General features: G+C 28.3%; 1 protein-coding gene across 2 annotated transcripts in view; it reads right to left on the minus strand.

Moving 5' to 3' along the window:
* The window catches only part of LOC136974405 (dynein axonemal heavy chain 8-like), a 315,206-nt gene that overhangs the window by 137,165 nt on the left and 161,301 nt on the right, over positions 1 to 16,740 (minus strand). For both annotated transcript variants that reach the window (XM_067269272.1, XM_067269270.1), the window contains exons 36-43: positions 13,139 to 13,243; positions 12,909 to 13,070; positions 8,831 to 9,055; positions 6,216 to 6,388; positions 5,923 to 6,101; positions 5,418 to 5,605; positions 1,618 to 1,704; positions 1,410 to 1,517 (exon numbers count right to left, since the gene is read on the minus strand). In XM_067269272.1, coding sequence (XP_067125373.1) covers positions 1,410 to 1,517; positions 1,618 to 1,704; positions 5,418 to 5,605; positions 5,923 to 6,101; positions 6,216 to 6,388; positions 8,831 to 9,055; positions 12,909 to 13,070; positions 13,139 to 13,243 — 1,227 coding nt within the window. The remainder of the gene's footprint in view (positions 1 to 1,409; positions 1,518 to 1,617; positions 1,705 to 5,417; positions 5,606 to 5,922; positions 6,102 to 6,215; positions 6,389 to 8,830; positions 9,056 to 12,908; positions 13,071 to 13,138; positions 13,244 to 16,740) is intronic.

Raw genomic sequence — 16,740 nt, forward strand, 5'->3', positions numbered from 1 at the left:
TACAGTATATCTATTACAAGTATGATGCCTAAATTTGCCAAAATCAGTGGATATTTGTTACCCAACATTATTTCTGTTAATTAAACTAATTATTAAACTATGTATGGAAGTTGCGGAAATTAACGGGAGGGGAAAAAATACGCTTGCAGTACAGTTCTTTTCGAGGAAAGTTGTTACAACAAATGTAAAAAACTACTAGTTGGCACCAGCATTTTACTGTAAATGTCGGGTAGCTATTTATAATTTTTTATGTTGTATATTAATGTTTTAAACGTGAAAAACAATTAAATCACGGATTTTTACTGATCTATTTAGCTATTTTGAAGTGAACAATCTAATAAATTACTATTTCAAGTTTTAAAAGTTTGTTAACTAATTTTTAATTAGTTATTTTTTATTCTAATTAACAAATTCATCTTTTTATAATCGCTGAATTATTAAAATTAAAAATTAAACACTATTACATAATAGTAGTTTATCCTGTTATTAATCCACAACTGTAAAATTATATGGCTTCAGAACGATGAAAAGAGCCATTTCAGATTCAAAACGGATTCTGGTATATTTTCTTATTAAAGATTGCAGCATTACTTCTTGCCACCTGCAGATGGCTACGCTTGTTCAGCCATATTCAGCAAACGAAATCAACAAGGCAGTTAAGGAGACAAATTCCCCGACTTTTTGACAATTTTCGACAAATTCCCTGACTTTCCATGACTTTTTCCGAAACTAATGAAAATCCCTTATTTTCCCTGACTTTCCAGGTGCGTAGGAACCCTGTAAATATTTTATTTTAATTAATTTATTTATTTGTATTGAATAATGAAAAATTCAAGAAGCAGCACACTGCATACATGGGTTTGACAGTTTTAACTTTTAATGTCTAAACGCTGAGTTTTTGAGTTATTGGAATATTAAAAGCTTAGGGAGCAATCGCTCCATCGCCCTCCCTGAATCTGCACCTGGGGAAAGCTGAGGGCCCAGATGGAATACTGGTGGAGACATGGAAAGCAATGGGCAACAGAAGTCATGAATGGCTAACTGAGATTGTATAATAAATGTGCCAAATGAATAAAAAAAAGCTATCTTGTACAGTACATAAGAACAAAGGTGATATTCAGGATTGCTCCAGTGACAGAGGCATAAAGTTCATGAGCCACACATTGAAAATCTGAAAGAGAGTTATTGAGAGAAAGTTGAGAATGTGCTTGGAAATCAAGAAAAATCAGAGTAGGTTCTTGCCAGAAAGATTGAAAGTAGAAATCACTTTCCTCCTGCATCAACTGATGATTTTTTTTTGAAACGTTCAATTAAAGTTATTTTCCTAAAGTGTTTATATTAATAATAATTTTTTTCATTATTTGTTTACTTTCTAAGTATTATTTATTTATGTGTTAATTTGTTTTTACCTGCTTAGTTAATTGTTCTTCACATAATTTATACAAAATAAAAAACTTTTGGGCAAGAATGATGTTTTCTTGAAATCCACAACTAGCTAATTTTACACGAATAATTATCTGAAAAAAAAATTATAAAAAATATTAATTTTAGTTCAAATTATAAATTACATGTTTATATTATTTTTAAAAAATTTTAAATATTTTTAAGTAAAATAACCTGTCTGTCTGGAACCATCATTGCAACGCTTCGAAAGAGTGTTTTTAAATTTTCTGGTAATTCTTGTCTTCCTGCATATCCTGGATTCTATAAACAGATAAGTTTTTCAATTTAATATAATAATTTATAACTAAGAAGAAATAATTATTTAATATAAAAATGCAAATACTGTAATAAAAAAATATTTATCATATGCAATTTATGTAAAAATATTCAAATTCATTAACTGATAATTTTAATTCTAAAGATAAACGTTTTAAAAATTATTTAATAATGATTGTTTTCTTATTCTTAAAAATTCATGTTATTTTATTTTGCTTAAGTCGTGATATATTTAAAAGCCAAATATAAATTTTATTAATATGGTTAAAAAGAAAGATATTGCAAATAAGCAACTTATTTTTTTATATATATTTCACATAACATTTTAATAATTTTTCACATTGAGATTCTTGCACAGATTATGTATAAGTCTCATTTTTTATAAAATTTAAACTAAAGAAGAACATATTTTATCTAGTATGCTTTTAATAACATAGTTGTTGATGGATAAAAATAATAATTATTATTATTCTTTTATAAAATTTCAGTTTAAAATAAAAAGCTAATGATAAATATAACAAGCTTCTTATTATTTTAATGTAAAATATGCTCTAATAAATTAGTTCATTACATTTACTTTTTTGTTTTCTTAAAAAACTTTTTAATTTATTTTATGTTTGAAATGAGACTTCACGTATTTATATTTTTTAATTTTTATAAAATTAATAATAGCAGGCCTGGGAGTGCCATTTCCCCTCTAAAAAAAATGAGTTGAAATACAGAAAAAGTGAATAAAAAGTGAGTGCAATAGTGACAAAACAAAGTGAAAACACAGAAGGAAAACTCAGAAAAATAGCAGTAAAAGTTGTTATTTTCTTTTTATTCTGTTATGGTTAAACACATTTTTAAAATTTTTGTATATACTGTAATACAGTAGCCACTCGTTATATCACACTTTTTTGGTCCCCAAATTTTAAAATCATTTGAGTCAATAAATTTTAAATTACCAATTGCCACTGAATTTCTATTTGCAATGAAATACAGTTTTTTATTTCTACTACCGTCCTTAAAACTACCGCTGAAGGTGAAACAATAAATTTGTCAAGATCTAAACATGCAGAGCAGGTGGATAGATCAATTGTCATTTATTTCCTTTTGATATAAAAGTTGTTTGTTTATTAGTTTTAAGTGCTGCCTCCTCATTTAAAGTTTCTGTAAATTTGAAATGTCACACCTTTATGTGAATTACTGGTATTGCATCAATTCACATAAAGGTGTGAAATTTTGAATTCACCACATTATGTGTAAGGAAAAGATTTCTATAATTCTGAACAGAAAGTTCTAAAATTTTTGTACAGTAGTAATTTTATTTTGCTTTTTAGAGAACTTTTACTCTGTAATTTTATAAGTTTTGATGTTCTATTATATATTCAATATTTATTTTTTTAAATTTTCAAGTACAGCATTTATAATTTTTATTGAAAAATATAAACTACATGAATTTCTAATAAGTGATTTATGTAGTATGTATAATAAAATCGTAATTGATATTTTGTTTTTATATCGACAATATTTGTCTTTCAATGCCATTGTTAAAAAAACAATAATGCTAAATGGACATTCATGGTATCGATATTTACGTAAACATCAATTAATACAATATAACCACGAATAAAACTAAGTTTATTTTATATCAGAAACACTTGCTGATGAAAGAATAGAGATTCCATAGCATGTATAATCTGTTTAGTAAAAACCCAGAATTTTTATTACTTAGTTATATCTCATTTTTTCTGTCTCCCAACAAGTGTGATGTAACAAGTGCTACTGTATTTCCAGTAAACCATGAATACTTGAAAAATTTTGGGCTTCTGTAAATAATCAGTCAGAAAAATTATGTTCTTTTATTAAGATTATTCTGGATGTTTTCAGCTTCCTTCTTTTTCACTTCCTCTTGCTTTTGAACATTTAACACTAATAAGCATCACATGTGCTGCTCGTACTACATTCATGTTAATAGCCTTCTCCGATTTTTTTGTTTGCTGCTTCTAAAAAACTTGGCCTGTTGGATGTATTTCATTTTCTTCTACATTTTTCTGGTTTAAACTCAGCTGCATAATCTTTATGTTACAAACAGCTTTCTTTTGTTGTTCTTCAAAATGTTACTGTGCTTACTGTTCTGCACTTTTTTCTGTTTATCTTATTCTTTTAACTTCTTTTCATTTTCCAATTTTTCTTGATAATTTCTATGTGCTGAGGGAGTTAATTTCAGTAGTCCTTTGTAATGGGTACAAGGTGTGAGCTTTGGTCATACATGTTTAGTCCCTCCTTAACAATCAAAAGTGAATTAAGCATTCTTTCCAACACTAATGCTCTATCAGGAGAAAGTGCCTGGCATGAAATTGACCCTCTCTCTCATGGGAACGGAGATTTTCAATGCTGATTTCACTAATTTGGCTATACTGGCATGGAAAATGTTTATTTTTTAACACTTCGAGATGTGTAAATATTGATTTCAAAATAAAATAATAAATTTGAAATAAATATATTTCAAATATTATAAGTAAAATAATATTTTATTAATGATTTCATAAACAACAAGAAACTTCTTCTGCAGATGAATAAAACCAACATCATTGCATCGTTGTTAACCTTTTGGGAAGCCAGTGAAAATTTTTCTCACAGGCAATCATGGGTTGTACTTTTTACAACACTTCAATAATTTATTTGGTAAATTTTATATGTAAATATGAATTTACATTTTCCTTTACTTTTTAGTCTCTCAAGTAATGCACAATTATAATCAGCATAAGACAAAAGATTAAAAAATGAATATTTCACAAGTAAAGTAATCACACATTTTATGAAAATAATACTTTTAGTCAATTTAAACATACATTTAGGAATATATAGATGTGATTTTACATTAACATATGCTATGAAATCATTAAAATAACTTTATTCTATTTAATTCAAGTTTATGAAATTATTTAAAGATAAATCGAGTAAAAAAAATATTTGACAACTCCATAACCCGATTGTTAATTAAAACCAAATAATCTGCCAAATTATTGAGCTATAACAAGGATAATTAAATGGTCAGAAACAAAATAATTTGTCTAGTGGTAGGAGGTTATGCTACTATCTTGTGTTAATTTTAATAATTACATATTTTGAATTTAAAAGTGGCAGCAGTGTTGTCAGCTTGAAAGATTAATCCCTCTGCCTAATGTGTTTTTCCTGCAAAAGGATTTTAGTAATTTTCTTAGAAAACAGCCAAAAACTCAGGGATGCTTAGAATACTCATTTTTAAACTCTGTAGAAGGAAATGCAACTCTGAAAAACTAGATTTTGACTAATAATGAAAATATGGCATAAGTACATAACTTTACTCAACACTGGCTTCTAAATTTGTAATGAAAGGGACTTTTTAAGCGCATGAAAAATTTTTTTACATATATGAAATAAATTTTTGTTTCCTATAACCTAACAACGTGAGCGGCAGTTGCAATTTTGAGTCCCACTCAGGGCAAGTATTTTCTTCCAGAAAATTCTATTCTGATAGTCCAATAATTCGGCAGATAGTTTGGCTTTAATATTATTTTTGATTTGTCCCACATCTTAATTAGGCACATGGAAATGAGCTGAAAAGTGAGAAAAGTGAGGATAGTTCAAAAAAGTGAGTGACTCCAAGGCCTGTAATAGTTAAATTTAAAGATACAAAATATTTAAATATTATATAGTAATAAATATTTTACCATAGTAATGAATATTCCAAATTCTGGATTGAGTTCTACAGTATCACCATCAGAAAATATAAATTGTTTTTTTCTTTCTTTACGTGCAGTAAGCACAATATTAATTTGTTGTGCTGCTACTGATAAAACAGGTAAGTTTATTCTATTGAACTCATCAAAACATCCCCAGGAACCTGATTGTGCAAGACCTAAATAAAAATTATACATTATTATTCAATATGAAAATCCAATTAAATGAACTGATAAATAAATAGTATGAATATATAACTTGGATAATTATTTAAATACAGAATATTATGCTTAATTTTTTATACAGGTACTCTTGATATAGTGACCATTTAATACAGTAAACAATTTTGTTGTTATTCTTTATATATATATATATATATATATATATATATATATGTTGAACATCTGATATAGTGAATGATTTACCTCAATCCTCTGACAGTATAGTGAATACCATAAGTATAACTGAAATAAAAACTTATAAGTAAAAGATTACCTTTGAAAATGCGTCCTAATCCACGAAAATCCATTTGATCAGAACAATTAAACACAACAACATATTTGCCTAATGCTTTTCCCATATCTTTTACTGTTTCAGTTTTTCCTGTACCTGCTGGACCTGCAGGTGCTCCACCCAAACACATTCGTATTGCTTGAGCAAGTGTTATGTAACATCTAAATTTTAAAAATTTTAATTCATATTTATTGAAGAGTTGAAATGCTGATGTATCAAGTAATATAATATATTAAGTTTTAATTTTGAATTTAAAAAATTTTTCTTTTACTTACCTATCAGTTAAGGGTGTAACTACAAGTCTTTCTGTACAGCCTAAGAACTCATTCTGATAAATGAAATTCACATCAGTAATTCGAATAATGCACATTAATTTGTCCAAATCATAATAAAATCTGTTTTGTTTTAGCCATTCAAATTCCATAGGTGATTTTATATTAGCTTTTACCTGAAACATTAATAAAATTTTAATTTTAAATAAGTTTTAAAAATACTTTTAAAAAATTAAAATACATTGATTAATTCTATTCATACAAAGAATACCATCAAATTTTTTGTTTGTATCATCTTCATCCATTTATTATTTTAAAAATTTATGAAAATTTGAAATCACAAATGATAAATAATTTTATACTCTTATATTTAGTTTTCAATTAATATACAAGATGGTTTATAAATTTAAAAAAAATATATATAAAATATTATATCTAACAATTTTATTTAAATAAAAATATAAAATTCAATAATAATAAAAATTTATAATAATTAAAATTAAAAAATCACAATGGCAGATGAATATGTTTGCTATATGCAAAACATTTTTCAAGCTTTTTAAAGACATTCTTGATAAGTTTAGGTAAAGGAAAAACCATTTGATGAGCTTGTAATTACAAGTTAGAACTGGCAGATAACCAACACCCATTTTCAAATAGATTTTGAAACATATAACTTATGAGTTAGCCATACAAAATTACAGTAATTAACTTCTGTTCAGTATTCTGATGATTCAGATTCTAAATAATTCTAGATTTGAAATTATCATCATCATCAATAATAATTTCAAATCTAGAATCGCTTCAAATGCTGTTATTTTTTAGTACAAAGATCTTTGTGTTAATAAGTAATAGCATTTAAATCAATCATGTGGTTAAATCAATCATGGAAGAAAACAAGTTACTTTCACAGTTAAACCAAATTATTGAGCAGTGCTACAGTTTTGCTGCCCAAAATGAAGAAACATCTGATTCCTCATTTAAGAATATACAGGAGATATGATATAAACATTATTTTCTCAAAAAAAAAAAAAAAACCAGATTGTTCTTTCAGATTTGTGGGATTTTACAAAGACTTTTAATCTTGTAAAATAGTAAGACTGATGATGGTTTTGCCACAAAGCATTGCAAGAACTCCCCATGTATTGCTGTTTAGTAAAAGGAAAAGATATTCAATATGATAAGAAAAAGTAAGACAGAGATAGGAAATAATACAACCAGAAAAATCATTGTCCTTAATAATTGCAGTAAAAGTCAATAAACTGACTGACAGCAACTGTCATGAATACATTGTAACAAAAGAAATTATTAACAAAGCAAATCATCACACAAAGGCACATAACAGGAGGATTCATCAGGCAATATCAAGACTCATAATATATCAAGATGGAACGAACACATGATAAATCTGGGGGAGAATTTATGATGTGTTTCATGGGACACATACTAGACATTTTTTAAATTGTGTGTTAAAGAGCATAAGCTATTACCATACTCTTGACAGTGTTTATGGCAATAATTACATGATATCATATGCAGAGATTAAATTAAATTTTGTTTATTAAAGATATTTAATATAAGCACTGTGCAATATCAATGTTAACAAAAACTTTTCTTGCTTTTTATGCTGTCAGTGTTTTCAAAAAGCAGGTTGAATACATTTCTACCAACATTTCAGCTATTCCCCATTCTAAAGGTTGGCAAGTATGCATTAGGTATACACCATCTTGCATTATCTACAAAAAATTATATTATTATAAATAATTTAGGCAAGCAGGTTTCCAATGAAAAAATTTCTGGGAACATTGTTAAAAAAAACCAAAGATATTAACATTAGTGTTAGCCGAGTATGGAATAACATGACCGAGAGTCGCTCAGCTTTGATAAAATTATAAAAAAGGGTTTATTAATTCCAGTGAACACAAATAATTTACAAAGAAACGATTACACACATTTACTAACTACTAATACAAATACATTTGGGACCGCGCGTAACAATGTCATCAATTTTGTCCCCGCGTGCCAACAAGACAAAGAACCTATTCTAACTTATATCTAGCTTAACTAAGTACAGGGCCCTAGAGAAAGATAAGGTGAAAGAGAATTATAGAGAAATTATAAGACTGAAAATTGGTTCAAAGGGATGACTGGCGGTAATAAATAAAAAAAACCTCGGATCTGTTCCTTAATACTTTTCTGTGTTACTGTTCGTCCCGCTTTTCTCTCTCCCCGAAAAATCTTCCTCCCTCTTGCTCCCATCCTCCTATCTCTTCTGACGTAACCCCTGGACCCCTTCTTGTTTTTATTACTGTCCAGGCCACATGTGTCGACTAACTACCGCTTGGTTAAGTAAACAGAAAACGGAAGTAAAGTTTTTACTACAGGAAGATAGTATAAGGAAAGTAAAGAAAAGAAAATAAATAAGGTTTGATAAAGCCACATTAGTAACTATTCCAAATTTTCTGCCAAGAAATATATCTAAATATATCTCTGTAAAGACGAGTAAATGCAAATAACAAGGAATGAAAATTTTATCCAAAAATTTAATTTAAAAACTGTCATTAATTTTTTTAATAATAGTTTTAATATATATATACTAATCTCATCTTAAAACTCACCAAATGTTCAAAAATATCTTTCTGATGAACATGAATTGTTATTAATGTTTCAAATTTTGTTCTTTGGTATTCTGTTAAATCATAAGTTGTCTGTTTAATTAGTTTTCTCAAAATATCTCCAAATCTTCTATTTGCAGCTCCCATTATTTTCCTATTAAAAGCTGCACGAGACAAAGCTTCCTCGGCATCTCTTGTCCATATCATCTGGAGACCAAGTAAAGCTACCTAAATATTTTTAAAACATGAAAAAACATATTTATATAACAATTAATTAATATTTTTAATAAATAAATAAATTATACCATGTTATAAATATATCCATTCAATAAAAAAAATATAATTGAGGCAAAAAAATATTTGGCTCTTCATTGGAATCTGAACCCACATCTTTTGCATTTAGTAAAGACATAACCTGAGATTCATTTCTAAATCTATTTTCTGGTGATTCTTCTGCATGATAGGGATAGTAAGGTCACTAGGATTTTTACTACTAGTAATGTTAACATCTTGTAAAAAGAACATACTTGACAACTATACTAACAAAAACTACACCAGTAATTTTTAGCTATTGACATTTATTAACATTATATAAAATATTACTTTGATTAATAAAAGTATCACAAAAATTACAAGCAACTGTGAAAAGTATTACATAGTTCTAGTGATCCTGTATAAAATATATCTATGGTAACAGTTTTAGAAACAAACGAAATATATTTGTTGTAAATATAAAAGAATGAAAAATAAAGAGTTTTATTTCTCATATATTTTTTGATATTACAGAATTAACATAGCTTAAAAAAATACATTGTACAGGTTAATAATGAAGTTGTTTTCTCTGCATAATATAATATACAAGATGCAGTAATAAAAAAATGGGGCTGATACCATAGCATAAACACATGCATACTCACTACAGAAGTTTTGTTTGTTATTACTCTTTCTACTCTTCAAGCACTAAAGAGAAGCCACAGAAATTTGTATAGAACTCACAAGACAGTAGCTTAAATGATGTGCGTATACAAGTATAAACCTGCATAATACATGCAAGGCATACTTTTTAAGTAAATACCATTTTAAAATAAAGCCGCTGCAGCGCTGCAGTTGTGTTCTGCAAATGCACACTGAGTATCTACATCTGTTGGCTAGCCACAGACACCATTACAAGAGCATTTAAAACCACAGCCGCTATTACAGAAGTGTTTAAAATGCCCTCAGATAATTGAAAATCCCGCCAATTGTGAAGTATGCATAATGATTTGTTTTCTTAATGCAAAAGGCATGAAAGCAACTGTCATTCATCGGCAGATTAGTGAAATGTATGAAAAAAACATTATGAGCAATGGAATAGTAAGAAAATGGATTAGAGCATTTAAAGATGGCCACACTAATGTCCATGATAAGGAGAGTAGTGGACGACTGTCTGTCATTACTGAAGACTTGTTGCAGAAAGTTGATGCAAAAGTTTGAGAAAGCAGGCACTTTATGATTTTGTCATTATCTTATGATAACTCATTTCAAGGAGTGTTCTTTATGAAATTGTGACAAAACTTAAATTATTGGAAATTGTGTTCATGATGGGTACCCAAAATGCTGACAGAAAAGAACAAAACCAAATGTTTAGCCAGTGCTTTGACATTCCTCGAGCAGTATAGTTATGAAGGTACGGAGTTTTTAGGCCAAATCATCAATAGTGATGAAACATGGGTGGCTCATGTTACACCAAAATCCAAACAGCAATCCATTGAATGGAGGCATTCAACATCACCAAGAAAGTCAAGTTTCAGCACACAATTTCAGCCTGCAAAATCATGTGCACTGTGTTTTGGGATAGGCAGGGGGTGTTGCTGGTGGATTTTTTGCCACACAGTGACACAATAAATGCCGAGACATATTATGAGACCTTAACTAGACTGCATCATGCAATACAAAACAAACGGCGAAGCAAGCTCAGTAAGGAGGGGATTGTTTTGTTTCATGACGATGCCTGTCCACATGTGGCTCAATGAACCCGAGACCCTATCACATCATATGGCTGGGAACAACTTGATCACCTTCCATACATCCCTGATCTAGCACATAGTGACTACCACTTGTTCCTCCACTTAAAAAAGCATCTAGGTGATCAGCGCTATGATGATGATAATGATGTCAAAATGGCTGTGCTGTAGTGGTTAGCAAATCAAGTGCCAGGTTTCTATGAGAATGGAATTCAAAAGCTGGTTGTATGATATGATAAGTGCCTTAATATTGTAGGAAATTATGTTGAAAAGTAGATTAAGGTATAGGCTTTCATGTAAGAATAGAATTGTTAAAAGAATTGCACTTGTGTTTTTTTAATATCAAAACAATACTTACTTAAAAAACAAGCCTCACATATATAGATTAAAACTTGTGTATTTGTATATGCATAAGACAACTGCAATGAGTTGATTTGGTTTTTTGGGATGCCAGAAAAATTATAGTTATCACACTCTAATAGAATATTCATATCAAACTCTTGATTAAATTAAAGAATGTCGTTAATTGACATTTTTGTTAATAAAAATGTCTTAAAACATTTAAAAATTACAAATCTTAGATGTGTCATTTTGAATCAAAAACTAAAAAAAGTAATCTAGGCATTAGAAGGCATTGTCTTCTCTGATAACAAAAAAGACTGAACAAACAAATCAAAAATTAAGGTCATATGTAGTGCTTCGCTACTTAGTTGTGTAGATATATTTTTTTCCCTCATGCATATGTGTAAATGTTATGATCCAGTGTGCCTTATTCTTGTACTGGGTTTTTCGTTTTTACTTTATTTACATGCTTTTCCTTTTTATCCCATGCCGCCCTTTCCTGGGTCATATAGAAGAAGCCACAGGATTGGCTCAGAGGCTCATCAAGTGAGAGAGCCAGACTTCCAATAGCAGGAGATATAAATGGAGAGACTTTGTGTGAAAGGTATTCTATTTCTTCTTCTGTGACGATCATGGAGGATGCTTGCCCAATGAGGGACAACAAGATACATTTTCGATGATGACAAGCGAGGACTGGAATCATAAGACTATTTTCTTAAAGGAGACAATCCATTTCCATCGAAGTGATGTAAATGTAATTTTGAGAAGGACTATAATTGAAGGGAAGAAGAACCAACAGAAGTATCACACGGGTGTATTAGTGTTCATGTGGCATGATGAATTGATCATTTCTTACATGTTTATGAAGGTGTCATGAGTAATCTCAGTTCATGTTTGTTGTATTTTCTTAATTTTGTCTCGTTATATGTTGTCGGGCCATTACCACGTGTAGCGCACAAACAAATCAGTGGGAAGGAGAGTGGAAGGAACTTTTGTAATGCAAGAGTCATAATTCGTCACAGTTGACACCATATGTATTATTTTGTCAATAACCATTGCGTTTTCATTAAAGATATTAGTCAGATTGTAAGCAGACTTGTTAGCTATTTGTCTAAAAAAAATTTGCAGTCTTTGGCCTACAGAGATCTTAACACAAGCCACTATTTTTTTCAATTAGGAATGTGATTTCAATAGAATGAATTCATCCAATTCTGATTGTTAATCTGAATTATTATAAAAAAATTTTAGAAAAATAAAAAATATGTTAGTAAAAATTATCAGGATTCTGGACAAATGATTGAATCCTGTCCACAAATTGTTTTTGATCAGGTAGTTTTTGGTCAGTACACTTGAAACATCCACCTTATTAATTGGCTTTAGCTTCACTCAACTTTAATTATTTTTTAAAATAAAAACTCATCTCAAAAGAATCCATTTCCAATATATTGAGAAGGTGAAACAGAAAACAGGGACTTTAAAAAAGGTAAAAACAGAAAACTTCCAAAAAAATGTTTCCAGAAGTGGGAACATTGTATGAATTGGTATAGAAGAAAAGAACTGTTTTGAAAGAAATGGCAATTAATTAGTAAATTTATTATAAAAAAGTTACTTTTAAAATTACATGTATATTTTTCTGTAAATGAATTCTTTCTTCTCATAAAAGTTTTCATATATAAAAATTTATGTATATTTCAACAAAAATTAAACTTAGCTTTTATAATTTTAAATATACTAACCTGAGCAATATATTTATTCATAAAATCAATTAAATCAAATTCTTCAGCATTCACATTATTATAAGCTTGGAGTATAATTTTATTAAGAGACTGCTGCTGTTCATGCATTAAATTTGCCAACCAAACTTCTACATTACCTTTAGCCATTACATATTTTTGCAACTGTTTATACAAAATTACAAGTTAGAACACACACACTTTAATCAATAATTAATGAACAAAATACAAACCAAAATCTGTTCTCCTTCTTGAGAATTTACGGCTTCTATGCAATCATATTCCTTTTGAGAAAACTTTACCGAGCATATGTTATCAAATATACTGAGAAGATGATTCTAAAATATAGTAAATAATTAAACTCAATAAAACAATTTAAAACAATAATTACATTTTCAATATAATAATACACATTTTGTCAATATGTTAATGAATCCTATTTTCCTATAACTTGTGTTATATAAATGCATTCACATTTAAGTAACCAATATAGAATTGCTTTGAGATAGAATATTCTTATTAAAAGAGTAAAAAAAACTAATTAATTATATTTCAAATCATTAATAATGCAGTTTTGAATGTATTATTTCAATCTTTTTTAATAAAGTAACCAATATACCTTTAACAGAAGATTGAAAAATAGTATATATTAATATTTGCCTGAAATTGGTCTGTTAACTAAATTGAAAATATATTTTCAACCTAGTTAACGGCCATCTGGCATGAACAAATGTAAGATTTATATAAAAGATATTAAAAACATAAAATTAATAAACCAAGTATTTTTTATTCAGTTATTTAACTTCCTACATAATAGAAGAAACAGCAGGTCAGTATATCAACTGTTTGTTTATTTTTATGTATGTATGTATATATATATATAAAGACAGTTGCATATATACATATTACCTATGTCTCACAAGTATGTGCTAATTTGTTTATTTTTTCTCTCTACAGGTTAGGAATCTCTCCCAAGACTCATGTATTTGTAAACCGTATTTTCATTGGCTAGAGAAGACACTTAAAGGCAAAGGCAATGTGGATACATAATAGAATTTACTAACAATGTTTTTCTTAAAGTATAATTGTAGTGTGAATTCATTACAGTTTCATCAATTTTTCTGCAGGTTGTATTGAATTGCAAAAATTTTCATTCAAGTTTATGTCCTGATTAAAATGTTATTATTTGGTGGAGTTTTGTCACATATGTATGTATACATGTTGTAAACTTTTTATTATAAAATTAATAATGTGTATGCCTATGCCTACAAATCCTAAAAAAAGGATCTATGTATTAAGACTGAAGAGGGACCTGTTATGTCCAAAACTCATGTCATAAAATAAATACATAGAATTATTCTGCAAATTATGTCTCTGTGTTTAATCCAATAAGATAAATGAGCTAGCACAAAACATACAAAATAAGAAAATGAACAAAAAGCAATTAGAATAAGTGTATTGTTATTATCAATTTTACTATTATGTACTTTTTATTTTGAAAGTTTCACTAGTACATTGTTGACTGTGAAGAAAGACCAGTGTTTGTCTTTCTTTTTAAATAAATAATGAATTTTTTTTAAATAAATAAATAATTTATTTCATAAATTAACTTATGAAATAAATTCATAAAATTAAAAATTAATTTATTACATAATTCATAAGACTAAGACAGAGAAATTTAATACATAATTCATACGTATTAAATTTCTCTGTCTTAATTGCTTTTTACTATTGTACAAAAAATTAAAAGTAAATAAAGTAAAAATATTAAGGTATTTATTTATCTTTTTATTCTTTTGTTAACAAATGTAATAAGTTATCTGGGGGAATCAGTTATCTAAAAATGTCCCACTTCAGTTATTTTCAATAACTGTCATTTTATTGTGCAAATCTTAAATGTTAACATTAAAATACAGTAAAACCTCCCTAATGAGTAGAACTTGATGGTTCTTAGAACCTTGAATAGTTCTAAGAACCATTTGATATATTGTCCTGAGTATGCAATTTTGATTTTTTGAAATGAAAATTTTATTTTAAAATTTAGCCTCTAGAGAAAAATTTGGCACTGCTATCCCCTGTGAAGTGTGCGAATACCGTACACAAAGAAACTGGAATTTTTGAAGTCAGAATCTTTAATTCGCGTAACAGGATACAGTAATTTTTGTGGGATGCCAGCAAAAAAAATCTCTTTTCCTGACAGGTATATATATTAGTATAGTTACCGACACTATGGCGAGAATACTGACATATGTTAAATCTCGCGACAATTCCTTTCTTTTTTTACAAAATAAGCAGTCTACTAAGAGTAATTAAAATATATGTATATCTTACAACTAAACATATAACTAATTATAATTAATGTAGAACGATAGATAAATGTAGAAGAATAAAGTAAAGAATAGAATGAAAAAGAAAGGGATACCCAAATATTTCGGCGTTATTACAGTGCGATATATATATATTAAACGGATCTATTCTTTTTTCTCGAAAAATGTTAATTTCTTCTCTAAAACGTAAATTTCTTGATGGACGTGGACAAAAAAATTACTTAAGTATCAATTTCCCTTGAAAATTTTCTTTTTCTCAATAGATTAATTGATTTAACTTCACAGTTGGTTTAAACGTAGTTATTTCGTCTGTACCGCATTTCATCAGAGACAAAGACTATTGGGTTTTATTCACATTATTCTTTATTTCACTATGCATTTCGGGTGCAATCTTTTCCGTTTATTTTGCACCCCTCATCAGGTGTTACATTTCTACAATTGGTAGAGAATACATTTGTTACATTAATTATTGTAGATGGGTTTCTTAATATATATAAGTTATAAAAGATTATTACAGTTTTTTTGGACTAGTCATAAAGAGTTATTACAATTATTATAATTATTACATTATTTAGATTGATTTAACACAAATTAATGTAAGGGATTATTTCAAATTTTATTATTGTTAGTATTATTCAGTACTAACCTTTTTTAAGACCATTCCGTTATGAGGTGTTTATGTCACCGTCCCCCAAGGCATTTCTAACTGTCCTTCGTTTAGTTTATTTGCGTTTCTTAAGCCCCTCCCCATTTCCTCCCACACTTCGTCTACCTCCATGCCGTTGTTTAGATTTATTGTGTTGATTTTATTGACTATTATAAAGTGTTCTTTGAATTTTCGTAAATAGTTGTCCTTCTCTCTGTGGATTATTTTTATACTTTTTTTATCGATTGTGCATCCGAATTTACTGCAGTGATCGGTCCATGGTGATTGGTTATATTTGAGTCTGATTGCTGCTTCATGTTCTTTAATTCTGGTCTTTAGTTGTCTTCCTGTTTCTCCTATGTATATTGCTGGTTTTTTGCATGTACATTTTATTTCATACACCACTCCTGTTTCGTCTAGTTTGTTTTCATTTTGGATTTCGTTGATGTTGATGCTGTTTTTAATTTTATTTTTTAGTTTGGCTGCTATTATAATACCATTTTTTCTGAAGACTTTTCTGTATTTTTCATATGTGTCTTTAATATAGGGGAAAGACGTATGTGTAATATTCTCATTGTTATTTTTGACGTTGAATCTGTTTTTAATAAATTCAGTTGTCCATTTTTTTAATAATCTGTTTGGGTAATCGTTTAGGATAAAAGTATTTATTAGGTCATTTTTTTGTTTTTCTCTCTCTTTAACTTTAGATGTTCTGTTCCATATTTTAGACAATGCTGTTATAAAGTTGTTTCTTTTAATAGTTATGGGGCAATACAATTTATAGTTAAGGATTTTGTTCACATTGCTGCTTTTTTTGTACGGTTTTATGTTAATGATGTTTCCTTCTCTGGTTATAGTTGTG

The sequence above is a fragment of the Centruroides vittatus genome, unplaced genomic scaffold (genome assembly GCF_030686945.1).
Source record: "Centruroides vittatus isolate TY-2023 unplaced genomic scaffold, ASM3068694v2 contig_349, whole genome shotgun sequence".
NCBI lineage: Eukaryota > Metazoa > Arthropoda > Arachnida > Scorpiones > Buthidae > Centruroides > Centruroides vittatus.